The sequence below is a fragment of the Centroberyx affinis genome, unplaced genomic scaffold (genome assembly GCF_046629955.1).
Source record: "Centroberyx affinis isolate AG114_WGS23_722 - 3 ecotype Tasmania unplaced genomic scaffold, CSIRO-AGI_Caff_v1 ptg000711l_1, whole genome shotgun sequence".
NCBI lineage: Eukaryota > Metazoa > Chordata > Actinopteri > Beryciformes > Berycidae > Centroberyx > Centroberyx affinis.
The window spans coordinates 67624-82733 of record NW_027279328.1 but is presented as its reverse complement, the minus strand read 5'-3'; the positions used below and the strand labels follow the sequence as shown (position 1 = coordinate 82733).

Sequence of the window (15110 nt, the reverse complement as noted above, 5' to 3'; positions counted from 1 at the left end):
ATACCGGCTGTATAATCTACTGTCAATAGCAAAGTATCTGCATGTTTCAACCAAATTTAAGACTTCTTGAGACCTTATTAATCCTACCAGGAATTGAGGACTAATTTAAAAACCAAAATAAAGACACAAAAACCTGATTGAACATAGCTAATGAAACTTCTGAAATTCTGTACATTTATTGTACTCAAATAGAGAAATAAATTAACTGAATGCAACTAAAGAGGTTCTGATTCTGATTGTGTTTATGTTGGAGTTAAAGGAATCTTCCCGGCTTACCATGGGGTCACATGCAAACTCTGTTTCACTGAGTTCAAAGAGACACTCACTTGGACTTCTCCTCAGCGTGCTGCTTAGCCTGCGTTTCCATGGCGCCGCCGTGTCGCTCCAGCTCAGCCGTGGCCAGCCTCAGCCTCCCTGTGAGGGAGGAGAGCGAGATGTCCTGCTCTGCCACAGTCTGCTCCAGCTCCGCCAGACGCTCCAGGTGCTTGGAGGTCGGCACCCTGATAGAGGGCTTCTTCATCAGATCCTGGAGGGAGGGAGGGAAGGAAGGGAAGAGAAGGGAATGATGATACATTGAGAGGAGGGCTTGTGACCGAAAAGTTGCCAGTTTGAGGCCCTGAAGCTGCTGGGAAAACGTGGGTGGGGAGTGTGAATGAGTAACGCTCTCCCCTCCCTCAACAACTACTGTCCTGGTGCCCCTGAGCAAGGCACTTCATCCTCAACTGCTCAGTGTCCAACAACAGAAGACTGTGGTCATACTGGACAGCTCCCAGGTGTGGATGATTGGAAGTGTGTGAATGTGAAAAAAGACTAAGAGCATGCTTCTAGAAAAGAGCATGCATGCTCAGTCAACTTAACCTGGATAAATAAAGGTTTAAAAACTATAAAGAGAGATGGTCCAGTCCATCAGTCACTCTGAAAGGTAATCCAGCATAATTTGCCGGATCTGTTCCATTGTAAAAATTTAGATGGCTGGTGAATTTTGGGATTTAGCAGCAGCTGTGGCCTGTAGATAAAATAGGTGGTTTCCTGCCTGCCTGGAGGGGTGTCAGAATTTATTTACCTATGTTTAACCAGATGACAGGTCATTGAAGAACAGATTCTTGTTCATGACGACGGTCTCTCAAAGGTCATGAACCAGACTTGAACCGTTCATGTCATGAGTACAGGGTACACGCCTCTGCCTGCTAAACCACCTGGCTGCCCAGAAAGCCTATACAATCCAAGCAGACTAAATAAACGGACCACTACAGTCCCAGGCTAAGCTGGCCATTAATGGTTATTAATGAGAGACATGGACACAAGCGTACCATTGCAGTCTGCTTGAAGCGGTCCAGGGAGGTGTCAGTGTGCAGGTCCAGCTTCTGATGCAACACTCTCACCTCGTCCTCATGTTTCTTTGTCATCTCCTCTTGCTCCTGGGGTTCAGAGGGGGATCAACGAGATGAAGTGTTAGAAGCAGAGGAGCACTTAAGGCATGAAAACTCCACCTTCTAAAAAGTTTGATAGCATCATCCCTTTTGCTCTAACATCCAAATCAGATTTCTCTACAGGGACTCACACTCGTTTAAAAGGGCAATAAGTGTGATTTTTACTACCACATAGCACAAAATGGCCAGAATATATCTGCAGGGGTTTGACAGGGTTGTTGATCAATACCAGTGATTCAGTGATTACTTGGCCAGCTGCTGAGATTTATGTCCCAATTTATTTACTCCCCAAGATATTCTCAAACCCTAATTCCTTGCTGTAGTGTACCTGTCTTGCTCGGGCCAGTTTGTTCTGGTATTTCTTCAGCACTTCCTCTTTTTGGTCGAGTCGACCCTGGAGGTTGTTGATGGTCTGGCGAGCCACACTGAGGGCCGGCTCGCTGTCCGCTGCCTGGCCCTCTTCGTGCTTAGTCAGGTCAGCTAGGAGGCGCTCTCTGCTGGCGGAGGCTGGGAGGCGAAGACGCAGCTCGTTGATCACTTTATCCCTGGACACGATGTTCTGCTCCGCCTTCCACAGAGCCGCTTCTTTCTCCTTTAGCCTCTGCAAGAAGGAATCACAACCATTTTGTTTAACATGTATAATAAATGCATAGGAATTAATCTTGGTGACCTTGGCACAGAGACATACTGCCAATCACAGAGATTCAAAGTACATACTGACACACAGTGCATGTGCATGTAGTACTGTGTATTATACTAGGAGACTATCATTCTACATATACACATTAAATGTGATATGCTATCTGGTTGTATGGCCTATATGAATAATAGGTCAGAGATATAATTTATTTATGATAGCAAACACATGTGTTTCAAAATGGTTGTGAATGCATCTGGATTTGTGAGGTCCAGTATGAATATGAATGAACGGACTGAACACTATACCTCATCCAGATTTTTGCAGGTGGCCTGTGTCTCCAGGATGGTGCGGGCATGCTCTTTGATTTTCCCCAAGGCAAACTCCAGCTGATGGGCAACGGGCAGACTTGGGTCTGGTAAGGCAGCTGCAGCTTCCTCAAACTGAACACAATCACAGAACATAAAACTGGCTGTGTTTCCCATATACAGTTTGTCAAATGACATCATATTACATAAAGCTGACTGTGAAACTCTCATTTGGCGATGCACAGACCAGTAGACCATCAGCTCACTCCCTTCCCCCTCTTTCTCACTGTGAGAGTGAGAGAAGAGTGAGGGACGGTTTACCTCAGGTAAATTAGCCTATACAGGGATGAACAGATTTCCATTGTTTGGATTTCAGGGAGGCAGTAGTATGATCAGTATAAAGTGGCATAGGCAATAATATACTTCTGAAACATGTTGGTGATATATAAATATTTTCATATGGAGAGAAGTGTGCAACCTTCATATAATTACTTATGTAGATAGTAACTTAACACTTTTTAGTTATCTGAGCTGTGTAAAACTGTCCACCACTCATAGAAAGTTAACATGAGTGCAATGCAAAGACTTGCATATTGCGCCTATTCACCACTGGATTCCACTGGACACACTGCTCTCACTGTAAGTAAGAACAAGTGATTAATCCATAATCCAGTATAGTTCATGACATAAATCACAGTTAAGGTGTGTTGTCTGTAGCTTTAGTCATTACAAACGTTTTAAAGTGTAACCACTGTAGTTTACTATTTATATGCATCGACCTAACCTGTATTCATCTGCTTAATACCTGTGTACCAATGCTCAGTGCTAACACAACAACTCATCATTTAACTGGAAAGTAAACCTTAAGGTTTTTGAGGTTTTAATCGAGTTTTAATAGAGGTGCTATTCATTGTCTTTCAGGTCTGATGAAGAGCATGTTGTTACTACATAGTCGTTAAATGGTTAATAAATGTGCAAATGGGAAGAGTGCAGTGTGCAGACTCTACTTTTTGTTTTTCACACCTTTCCAGCAGTGCCCAGAATTTCATTCTGCTGCCTGTCATAGTCATCTAGTTGGCGCTCCAGCTCCACCTCTCGCTGATCCCATGCAAGCTGACGTGCTTCTTGAAGCTGACAAAAAGAGAAAGGGTTTCCTGGGTGAATGTGTGTGGGCGTGAGCTAAAAACATGTTTTTGTACAGTTCTTTGAATATCAGATCAAAAACAAATTCATTCCTTGAAGCCAGAGAATCATGGGATTACAATCTCTGTTTGGATCATGGGAATATGAATAAGCATAACATAAATCCTCCATTTATTTTCAATTTTAAATATAATGAAGCATGCTTTTGTGAATTTATGTGTGTGTACTAGCACATTTATGTGCATGTGTGTGGATAGTTCCAAGAACTTTGCTCTCACTGAGTTTTGCTGCACAATATCCTCTTCCAGGGAGCGGATGGTGCGCTCCTGCTCTTCCACCAGGCTCTTCAGGTACTTGATCTCCTCTTTCTGGACTGCCAGCTCCCTGCCTTTCCTCAGCTCCTGCAGGCGAGCCTCTTCCATCTTCTTGTGCCACTCAGTTACCTGTTTGAAGTCAGTGGTTTTCAACCTTTACAGCTTGCAAGATGTGCACAAGATAATGAGACCATAAGAGACCAATAGTGTTTTATCCTGATGTGTGATAAAGTTTTGTCTGTGTTTTTAGAGAAACTGTAAATATTTTCAAATAAAAGACTGTCAAATGAATTCAATCAATCCATCAACCAACCAGAAGCTGATGATAAACAAGATGATGAATCCTGTAAGGACATATCTTAAGGCAGCAACATTCATTCCCCACTGACCTTTTGGGCTCCTTTCACATCCTTCAGCGTTGAGATGAGCTCCTCCAGCCCTCGAAGCCTCAGCTCCAACTCTCCCGCCCGGCCCTCTGCCCTCTTCCTCTCCTCCTCTGCCTTTCTCTTCTCCTCTTGGGCTTTCGCTCTGTCCTCCTGCAGACCCACCATGGTCACAGAGAACTTTTCCTGCTGGGGTAGCGGCAGCGCTCCGGCAAACTGCCTGCGTAGCGACTGGATGGTCTGCCGTAGATGCTTGGTGCGATTTCTTCCCTCCTGGCGGGCGAGGTACAGAGCTCGCTCACTAGCATCCAGTCGCTGTTCGCCGCGGAGATTGTGGACCTCCAGCTGCTTGGCGCGAGCGGTGGCGGCCTCCAGCTTGCCCACGGCAGCCGACTCGCTGAGCTGCAGGGCCACGATGTGCTGATAGAGCTTCGCTATGAGGGTCTTCTCATCTGACTGCGACTGAGGGAATGAGATGGTACTGAGACTGATGCAAACTGAAACACTGTCACACAACTCCCTAATACAAAAATCCACCACTACCATGTTTGTTTATGTTTTGATTCATTTTGAAGATGCTTTACTCCACTCCAAAATTAACTGACAAAGCTGTTCAACAGTTAAACATTTTATGGTTTTCTTTTTTTTTTTTTTATTTGCTAAAGGATTGTCTACGTTGGAAATGTTTGAAACATTGTTTCAGCACCTATATTTTGAGGTACGTTCAAAAGAATTTATTCTTGAAAACTCTTAACAGTTAACTAATGCTGAGTCACCTGACAATGGGTCACCATAATTGTTCCTCCCTGTTTTGGATCTGTTTGTCTAACTGTATGAATGTGAGGCAGGGCGGTGCTGAAAAAGAACATGCAGGCTCAACAAAACCCTCCCTTGGATCAATAAAGGTAAAAAAACAAAAAAAACAAAACACCTTACCTGGTAGTCCAGGACTTGTCTCCTCAGAGCCTCGACCTCCTTCTCTCTGGACTGCTGTCTGGCCTCTACAGCAGACACCTGCATATTAGCTATGTCAGCCACTTCCCGAAGCCTGTATCAACAACCACACATTTACATATTTACATTTACAATCTTTACATTTACAGTTTAGGCATTTAGTTGATGTTCTCATCCTGAGCAATTTATAGTGGAATAAGCAACCAACTGTACAAGGGTGAGAGCAACAGCTCCCTGTCAATAGATATAGCAGATAGTCCTGTGCCCCTGGAATGATCATGTATAGAGAATTGCTAGGTAAAGGAATTAGATCCAGGGAGAAAAGGTAGAAGGGGTTGCTGTAATCTGTCCATGGATCCATTTCACCCCTAACTAAGTTTGGCTAAGAAGGTGAAAATAAAAAATATTCAATATTTTTCATTCTAATTAGTAGTTTTACAAGTTAAAAAAAACTCTTGAGAACATAACACATCAAAGCATATAAAGTTCTAGTACTAGTATCAATATAGTATAAAGGAATAGTATGGAAGAAAATGCAACATATGTATTAACAGCTGAACTGGGGTCACCTCAGGGAATGTAAGGTTTCATGATGTATGGTCACCTCACTGTAACCCTTGTGCCATAACTTACTTACTATGGCAGAGGTCTTGTTGTCACAGTGACTCCTGGATGTCTCCGGGATGTCTATGGAGGCTCTAACTTAAGAGATAACATGTCTTGCTTATACTCTACTTTGGTGACCTGTTCTAATGTCAGCACATTCTGTACGTCCTTGGAAGATACATAAAGGACTGGTTCAATCTCTTTCTCTTTGAAGAAGTGTATGTAGCCTCCTGCTGTGTGCATCTCTTCCTCTCATGAGACTCCTTTTAATAAATATATATTCAAGTAAGACGAACCTCTGACTCCAGAACATTTCTTCAACAAATAGAGTAAACAACATTTTTCAATTGTTTACCACACTGGATCTCACTGCTAAATGAAAAAACACTACATCAGTGTCTATCTAGGATTAGAAAGTTAGAAACTATTTTAAGCAACAAGCCTGCATATTTTCCCCAAATCAGTCTGCAACTTTCCCCATTGTTTGCCTGGACATTTGACTGCTTGAGAAATTATTGATTACACTGCTGTGACCTTTCAAAAACTTTCAAAAAGACATTGATCTTTTTTTCCTGGCTTGGAAAATGCAATCTTTAACTTCAATGAGACTCATTTCTCATGATGATCAAGCTCTCAGGTCTGCACCCTGTCAGACATACTTAGAGGCCTCGATACGAAGCTCGGCCTCGGCTTTCTCCAACTTGGCGATCCTGGCTCGGTCAGCGTCGCTCACGGCTTTGCTCACACTGTCTGCCAGCTCATCTCTCAGCTCCCGCTCCACCCTCTGGGCCTCCGCATTCAGCTTGGTCAACTGAGGAGAACCACAGGTAAATAAAGCCAGTTGAACTCTAAATGAAGCCAGTTTTGAACATTCAAAATGGTCAAAGGGCTTGTTAGAGGACAATAAGGAAAAATCATGTTTCTAATACAGGAATATTTTATTGTGTCTCTACTCTTTGTGAAAAGTGGCCTACACTAAGAAGAAATGAAAAAGAAGAAAAAGGACAAATAGTATCATGCGCATCTTCCTGTTTTCAAGCGTGCTGTTTATAGTGGCGCACTTCTGTGTTGCAATAAACAATTTGCCTTGTGTCTGTTGCACAGGCGGCTATTGAAACAGATGTAGCGAGCTTCAATTAGCTTTAAGCTAGTTTTCACTTGTTTGTTAAGAGCGTATGTATGCCAGGTGAATCAAACGGCTTTTTGCACCACTAATCTGTCGTTACATGATTTATGTAATTTGCCCTGAGCGACAGCTCAGATCTCAAATATGTGACAGAAAAAAACTAATCTGATATAGTTTTTCTTGGCCTAGCTTTCATAAATATTGTTGCCACGCCTCTTACCTCTGCAAACTTGGATTCCAGTTCTACGTTGCGCTCCTCCACCTGCCTGAGGGAGTTCCTAATGTGTTCATACATCTTGTGAGCATGCTCAGCCCTCTGCCTCTCATTCAGCTCCTTCATCTCCAGAGTAGTGATCCTTCTGGAGGCTGACACGATCTCACTGTTGGCCACTGCCTTCTCCGCCTTGTCCATGCTGCTCTCACCACCTGATATAAGGAAAATACCATTAAGTGGCCATTAACTGTTTTTGATAAATACATTTAGAATCTGATAATCTGAATATAATGAGACTGAATTGTAGATAAAAAGCAAGCTTTTTCAAACTTTCTTAACCCATCATCGCTCAAAATATTGGTACAACTTCAAATTCCATGTAAAACTCATGTTTAACGGTCACATACTCTCAATCCCTATATCAAAAGGTCAAAAGGTCAACAGGGCCTGCCATACTGTTATACAGACTGGGCCTTTAAAAGTCATTTTCTGACCCTAAACCGTGTCCTGATTGTAGCTTTAAAGCAGCAAATCCATGTCTCTCAATCACAGTCAAGTGATTTGACCAATTGTAAATATTGCTGTTAACCTATAGGAAGAGACTCTCTATCAAAAGATATTTGTAGGAGCTGGGTAGAGCTTATCTGTAAGGTCTGATACATTTTGATGCATTAACCTGTCTGCACAATCTCTCATTCCTTTGGCTTACCAACAGCATTGATGTGTTCCCATGCTTGCTCTAAAGTATTCAGTTTCTCCTTGGTGATCTCCAGCTCTTTGTTCAGGCCTGAGATTTGCTCTTGGAGAGACCCATTCTCATTCTGAAAGACAAAAAAAAACATTTTTTTATGGTAAAAAGTTGCTACTGTCAGTGGCCCTTTCTGTCAAAATTAGAGAGGAGCTACAGCAAAAATTATTTGTCAATAAAGATGCATGTAGTTGAAGATGTATTCAAAACAACTGGGTGATTATTGCGTTTTGATACCTCCAGATGTTCAAGGGTGGTGGTTCTCTGCATTATGCGGTTGTCCCTCTGCAGCATGTCTCGGTATTTCACCGTTAGCTCTGTGTACTGCTTGTTAGCCCTCTCCAGATCTGATGAGGGGACGCTGTCGTCCAAGGCCTTCTGCAGCGCTGCAATCTTATATGCAGCCATTTCCTAAAAACAGAACAAAAGACCATCACAAGATGATTGTGGAAAATGGCGGTTGGAATGGTCGGTCATAAAGATGGCTTGTCATGCCTACTTGTAGTTCTTCCTTACTAAAAATGCAGGAAACTATCTATATTTTTCACTAGCAAATTCACCAGCCTCTGTCACTGTTTAACCAGCTAAATGTAAGTGATGATAGAGATGATAGTGAGTGAGAGAGAGTGAGAGCGAGTAGACAGACTTTCCAGGCACAACCAAAATTTACTGGCAATTGGCTGGTATTAATTTCCCATTCAGGTTATTCAGGGAAAACTCTGGCATTAGCATTCATTTAATTGATATCTTTGGATAGAACTGGCTGACTAGCTTACTCTATACTTTCACTGTTCTACTTAGGGGAACAGCCACAATCTGTCCTGTTGCTGTGAATCCCTTTGGTTCTTCCCTTCCCTTCACATCTGTCTACCTTGTATCTCTGCAGGTGGCCTATCCTCTTGGTGACGGAGGCCTGCATGTGGCTGCTGTCGTCCCTCAGCTTGCTGTTCTCCTTGCGGAGGTGCTGCTCCTGCTCCAGCAGGATGGTGTAGCGTCGCGTCAGGGACTTCTCGTTCACCCGCAGCACCGTCAGCTTGCGGACCACTTCGCCCACCTGTCTCCTGATCTCCTCTGGGTCCTTCTGTAGGGCGTCCAGCAGGTCCTGATGCATGGGTGAAATGGACAAGTGCTCTGCTCAAACTCTGGTTAACCATTTGACAAATTAGGATAAAGCACAGTGAGGCAAACTAGTATGTTATTTGCACGTGTCCACTACAACTTCATTTGTTTTATTTGGTAAGATACTTTCTCGATTCCTTGTAACTGATTTATTGTGGCTCGTATTTATTCATTCATTAATTTTGTTTACCCACTTATTCATTTTCATGGTCAGGGGAGGGTTGGAGGCTATCTCAACATGCATTGGGCGGAAGGCAGTGCAACAAAGGGCTTAATTTAGAGTCTCAAACCCATCTGACTCGCATGTCTTTGGGATCTGGGAGGAAACCGGAGCACCCAGAGGAAACCCAGGCAAACACCGAAAGGGTGAACCCAGGTCCTTTTGCTACGAGGCAACAGTGCTAACCACTGAGCCATTGTGCCGCCCAAGTGTCTCGTAGCCATTTTAAATTGCCTTTTTAAAAGGAAAGAGGATGGTCTGTTCCCCTTAGTGTTTCCCATTTATTGAGAAAGTTTTGGTGGGATTCAATCCTGGGACAGCAGGGGTACATGTATTTCCATATAGGAGGTCTTGACCACTATACCTTCCTGGGACACTTGAGTAGCATTAATTTTTAAAACATTTTTTGATATTGGTCTGACTCACGTTGAACTCTTGGATTTTGACAGCATCCACCTCCTTCTGCTCCTCCAGTTTGTTCTTCATCTCTGTAAAAGTCTCTTTCTCCTTCTGCCACTCCGCCTTGTCACTGAGCAAAGACACAAGAGCGCTTAGTGACTGTGTGTTCACATGTTCTGGGTGTTGTTTCAAGTTTTGCACTTAACTAGGTTACACACTTGGCATAACCTGTGTGAAAACGTCTGGCTGGCCCACCTTAGGTGTTCTTTATAGAGGAGTCCCTGTTGGTGGCGAATTACAGCAATCTTCCCTTTGTATTCCTCCAGCGCTGCCATCAGTTGCTTGCATGACTCCTCCTTGTTTTTGAGCTCCTAGTTGAATAAGAGAATATAAGAATAATAATAAAATAATGTAAAATAATTATTGAACTCATATGTGTCCTGGTGAGCCAGAGACGCAGTGACACTGACCTGGAGCAGTCGAACAGCGTACTCATTCAGGGAGCTGATGACCTCGGTGCTGCAGGGCGCCAAGTCGTCAGGCAGGGTCAGAGGTCGGAAGACAACTCCACTGCCTCCCGACTTCCTCAGCTGCTCCACCTCGCCTTCCAGCTGGCTCACCTGACCAGAATAGGTGAAGAGCATCAAGGTTTTTTTTATACATAACATTGCCAAGGGGGACAGTGATTACAATGATCAGGTGATTGCCATGAAAAGACAATTGTTATTCGAATAACCGTATTGTGCAGTGTTTTGGTTTTGCAGGTTGGTCTCTCTGCAGGGCCTACACTGTCCTAGGCATCACAGCCAGGCAGAGAGGTTTGATGTCAGAAACTCCACAGAGGTTTCAAAGAGACTGAGGATGGCTGGGAATCGGGTAGAGTGACCCATGGACTATACGTAATGTCTGGACACAAGCCGGACACTAGTCAACTGACCTGGCTGCATCACCTGGAGGGCAGTGTCTGATGTTCAAAGACCCAAAACAACCAGTGACTCTTGTTTACATAACTGATGATGTGTCCAAATGCATCAGAAAATATTCTGAAACAACTATATGTGTTTACTGTTTACATTTACAGGACTGGATAATTGCTTTAATATAAGAAGAAAGTGATGTTGATTTTGAAAATGAGTTGCAACACACTGCTGCAAGCAGTGTGTTGCAAGTTTACAGCTGCTTGAGTTTTAACAATTTGACATGTAAATCATATAGAAATGTGTAGCCAGGGAACCTGACAGGGTGAACAACGCTGCTTTGTTTTCTTGCCAAAGGAGTCTGATTATTGGCAAGGGGCTGGTAGAGCTAACAAAAGATTAAATGAAAAAGTGAATATGACCATGACCATGAAAAAAAACAAAAACACATCAAGCTGTCTGTCTCAATAGTATCATTGCTGTTTCTTGGCACACTGTAATCTGGAGGCACCTTTTCTGTGGCTCTGGCAAGCTGACTCAAGGTGCTGGTTGCTTCCTCACGGGTTGACTTCAGTTCCTGCCTGAGTTCATCGTTTCTCCCCACCAGCTGATCTATTTGGGACTTGAGGTGCAAGGTGGCATCGGACGTCCCGGTCGAGCTCTTGACCTCTATAGCCTGTGATGTGGAAGCAGAGTTGAAAAGCCACCAAAAATTGAGCTAAAAACTTTTTGACAGTTCTGATCCAGTTTTACTGTGGTTATTAAAAAACAGTTTTTTGTGTTGTTTTTAACTCTGTAGCACTGTGAATGAAAAGTGCAATACAAATAAAATGCATTATTGATTGTTATTATTACAATAACTCAAACAAAGAAGATAATTTGAGGTGCTGCTTGTCAGTCAGTGTAACCCTCTATAACAGGTCGCACTACTATCATACTTACTGTAATGTGTGAGACAAGCTTCAATGTTTACAGCCACTATTAAAGATTCTACTAAATGAGATATGCCTTCTGGGTGATGTAGCAAAACACAACAGTTAACAAATGATAATTTCTGATGTAGATATACAGAAATGTACAGTTATGTACGTTCAAAATCACATCAAAGACTAAGAGAATAAGCCAAATGGCTCTTAATGTTCAGATTACTACTGAGTTTGAATCTGGCTATTACCACAGCAGACTGCTGTGGAAATACAGCTAGCCCAGATGTTTTCTCCAGGAAATGAACTTTACCAGTTGCATTTACATTGTATTAAAATGTCATCAAGTTAAACACATATGTGCTCAAGTGGTATTTTCTAATATTATAGAACAGACACATTATGCCATGAGACTATAAACGCAAAACAAACCGGGGTTCAGCCTCCTTGGTGCATCTAAAAAGAGCAGCCAAGGAAATGTCACAAGGAGAGTTGATTTGATCAGTGGCAAGGTAACTGATGCTGAGGAGATATACGAGACATACTGAGAAAAACTGACAGAGGAGAAGTACCAAGAATTGGTAGAGTTATGACAGACAAGCAAAAGCCCAACAGCTCTTTGATGATTAAATTGGAGTCTTAACTGCCAAAAACACTTAAAGTTGGTGGAATAGCAAGAGGGGAGAAACAGTTTGTCTTTCCCTTGATAATGGCATGTTGACTACGGCCAGAGTAAAGTGCCATGAATCAAAAGACAGTACACAAACACACACGCAGACATACAACTCGAGGACAACTGAGGACAAAAAATCAGATCAAGTTGTGTAACCGTAGTTACTTTGTTGAAATAAAACAAGTTATATCATTTCATGAATTGAGTGCTAAGGTATGAAAGAGCGGCACATTTGACCCCATAGGGCTCAAGCTGTCCCATCCCGCCCCTACACTGGAGTAAGCTGTGCCAAAAGACCAACTTTTTTTTAAAGGTTCATACTTCTAAAACTGTATTAGCAACAGAAAATATGTTAATCTTAATTGTCCCCTTACACTAAATGTGACGTCCTGTTGTCACTGTACCATATGTGTCAGTATCCTTTATACTTAATTCACCATGAGAGTTGTTAGTGTGGCCACTGTAACCAAGGCAAATTCTTCTGCATTCATTGTACTTGATAAACAAATATAATTCTGATTCTACCAGTGTTACTGAGAACAATAACAACACTTCTACGTACATTTATGGCGGAAATAACTTTCTGGAAGTTGAGTATTTAAAATGAATCTGATCAAAAGCTGTTACTGGACATTGCAAATATACTACTCTAGCTAAAAATTCAAATGTCAATCTATTCATAAGAAGTCACAAAGTTTAAAATCAGATTGTGACAGCAGTGGAGGGGACACACTTACATTGGCCAACCTCTCCAGACTGGGGATAGAGACAGCAGCTTGAGACGGAGCGGCCTCTTGATTACTCCTCATGGCTTGGAGGACATCTGTCAACGTGCCCTCCAGATCCCGCTTCACTTTTGACAGTTCTTCCACTATAAAGAAACACACAGGAGGGAACAGTAGCTGTCAAGCTGTGTGTTCTGCGAGAGGTTATTTCCATGAAAGCGTTCATGTTTAAAAAAGTACACACTCTATCATACTTATTGCAGTTGACAAAACCCCCGCACATCTGTAAACAACAATAAGAGTCCAACAGCCCCGCGACATTGAATGTTCATTCTTGCCGGGAATTTAACTCAGGTCTCCCGAGTGAGAGTCTGCAGTCTAACTTCCTGCGGTGCACTTTCACCCACATGACCCAAGTGGTTAACAGAGCGACCGACCGACAGACAGTGCAAACTTGCACTGTAGGCTATAAGGCTATAATGAGGTAGGCTATAATGAAAAGAAAGCTCATTTTCTCATTGACAGCTAAGAGTCATGAAACTCACACAACATATAAATGACCATGTAAAGTTTAAATTCAAGGAAGAAAAACGCTAAAACTGCAGTTATGTGGCTTTTCCACAACAGCAGGGCTATACTTACATTTGACCCGGAACTGTGATGACTGGGTCTTGTGAAACTCTAGCTCTCTCTCTTTTGTGTTCAGTTCTTTCTCCAGATGCTCATTCTGTAAAAACAGTTGTACGTCATTGATAAGGTTACAACCTTACAAACTTAAGGCAGTTGTTAGGTTAATGGACGAGGCAAGAAACCACAACATCTCTCGTTTTACATTTTACAGGAGCTTACCTTGCGTCTGATCTCCTCATCTCCATAACCGGTGCTCTGTTTAAGAGTCATCTGGAACGTTCTGCTGGGCCTGGGGTCTTCCTCCAGCAGCGAGTTCAACTCTGTGATCCCTGAAGACAGAGTTCATCATCATTAAGATTTTAAAAACAAAAAGAGCATCAGCATGCTGTTGATAATAAACAAAAAACATTGTTTGTATACCACTTTGGAAACAGTTACAAAGTGCTTTAAAGACAATAAGATGATAATACATAAAAGCTGATACGATAAACAAAACAAACAAAACAAAACAAAACAGCAGACTTATTTAAAACTGGGATACAGAGGAATACAAGTAAACATGTTGTCCCTCTCGAATCATACAGGCATCCCTTGGACCAATCAGAAACAAGACGTATCATCCCTCCAAGCTTTGTCAAAATTGGACCAATGATGTAGCAGTTATGGTTTTTCAAATTAGAAATTTCGCTCTTTAATTATAGCGCTCCCATGAGGCCAATCAGTGCAATTATTTAAGCACCGGAACACAGTGTGAAGACTCATCATCTCTACAGGTTTTGTCAAAATCAGACCAGTGGTCTTTGAGATATGATGACATATCATGTTTGACAGACGGATGGACACATCCATAGCACCCCCTACCCGCTCGGTTTCATCCCATGGGGGACAAAAACAGGCAAATACAATGAGAATACAATGATTGGCGCCATATGATTCCATGACTTCAGAGTCACCTCTGTCCTTCACCATGCGTCTGATTTGTTTCTTCAGCTCCAGTCTCTCCTCTTCCAGCCGTTCAATCTGGGAAACAAAAGTCAAGTGGTGAGATAAAAAGTAAGTTCAAGAGCAGTCATGATAACCTTTGTAATCCCTCTTTGTCCAACATTACCTCTTTGGTGAGGACTTGGTTTTCTGCTTTGTACTGGCGCTGTCTGAGATCTTTGGTTCGCCTGAACTCTGTCAGATCCACTTCCTCCTTTGGTCCCAGACCTTTGGAGGCCAGAAAACAGACAGAAATGAAAAAAGAGCTGTCAATTGCACTGCTTCAGGTATGTCAAAAGGTGTAATCGTAATAGACTGAGAAATGGGATCAGTAACGTTTTTTTCAATAATCTGACCTAGTCTTTCACGGAAATCCTCGTTTTCATCCAGGAGGTCATTGATCCTCATCTCGAGCTGGTTGATCTCTTTGGTCATGGCCTCTGCCTCACGGTCTCTCACTCTTATTTGATTTTTACATTCCTTGATCTCAGCGATGGCTGCTTTAAGGCCATCCGTGCCCTGCAGCACAGCAACAGAGCTATGGTTACTGGTCCATCAAAAAGTGATTCTTTTCTCACGTAAGAAAGTTCCTTGCGAGTCAACTAATAGCCTTTTTGGGGACATCAGGATGTGATTGGACATGGTGTGAAAACAAATACT

At 42.5% G+C, this 15110-nt stretch overlaps 1 protein-coding gene across 1 annotated transcript in view; it reads right to left on the bottom strand.

Annotated features, from left to right (window-relative positions):
- cep290 (centrosomal protein 290) overlaps nt 1-15110 on the bottom strand; it is a 33410-nt gene that overhangs the window by 10897 nt on the left and 7403 nt on the right. Inside the window, exons 15-37 of the mRNA XM_071519502.1 lie at nt 14807-14969; nt 14578-14678; nt 14423-14489; nt 13689-13798; nt 13482-13566; nt 12852-12985; nt 11030-11194; nt 10072-10221; nt 9857-9972; nt 9629-9731; nt 8735-8965; nt 8101-8274; nt 7825-7936; nt 7122-7327; nt 6435-6586; nt 5152-5263; nt 4222-4677; nt 3797-3961; nt 3399-3506; nt 2376-2510; nt 1759-2031; nt 1311-1418; nt 327-526 (exon numbers count right to left, since the gene is read on the bottom strand). Coding sequence (XP_071375603.1) covers nt 327-526; nt 1311-1418; nt 1759-2031; nt 2376-2510; nt 3399-3506; nt 3797-3961; nt 4222-4677; nt 5152-5263; nt 6435-6586; nt 7122-7327; nt 7825-7936; nt 8101-8274; nt 8735-8965; nt 9629-9731; nt 9857-9972; nt 10072-10221; nt 11030-11194; nt 12852-12985; nt 13482-13566; nt 13689-13798; nt 14423-14489; nt 14578-14678; nt 14807-14969 — 3626 coding nt within the window. The remainder of the gene's footprint in view (nt 1-326; nt 527-1310; nt 1419-1758; nt 2032-2375; nt 2511-3398; nt 3507-3796; nt 3962-4221; nt 4678-5151; nt 5264-6434; nt 6587-7121; nt 7328-7824; nt 7937-8100; nt 8275-8734; nt 8966-9628; nt 9732-9856; nt 9973-10071; nt 10222-11029; nt 11195-12851; nt 12986-13481; nt 13567-13688; nt 13799-14422; nt 14490-14577; nt 14679-14806; nt 14970-15110) is intronic.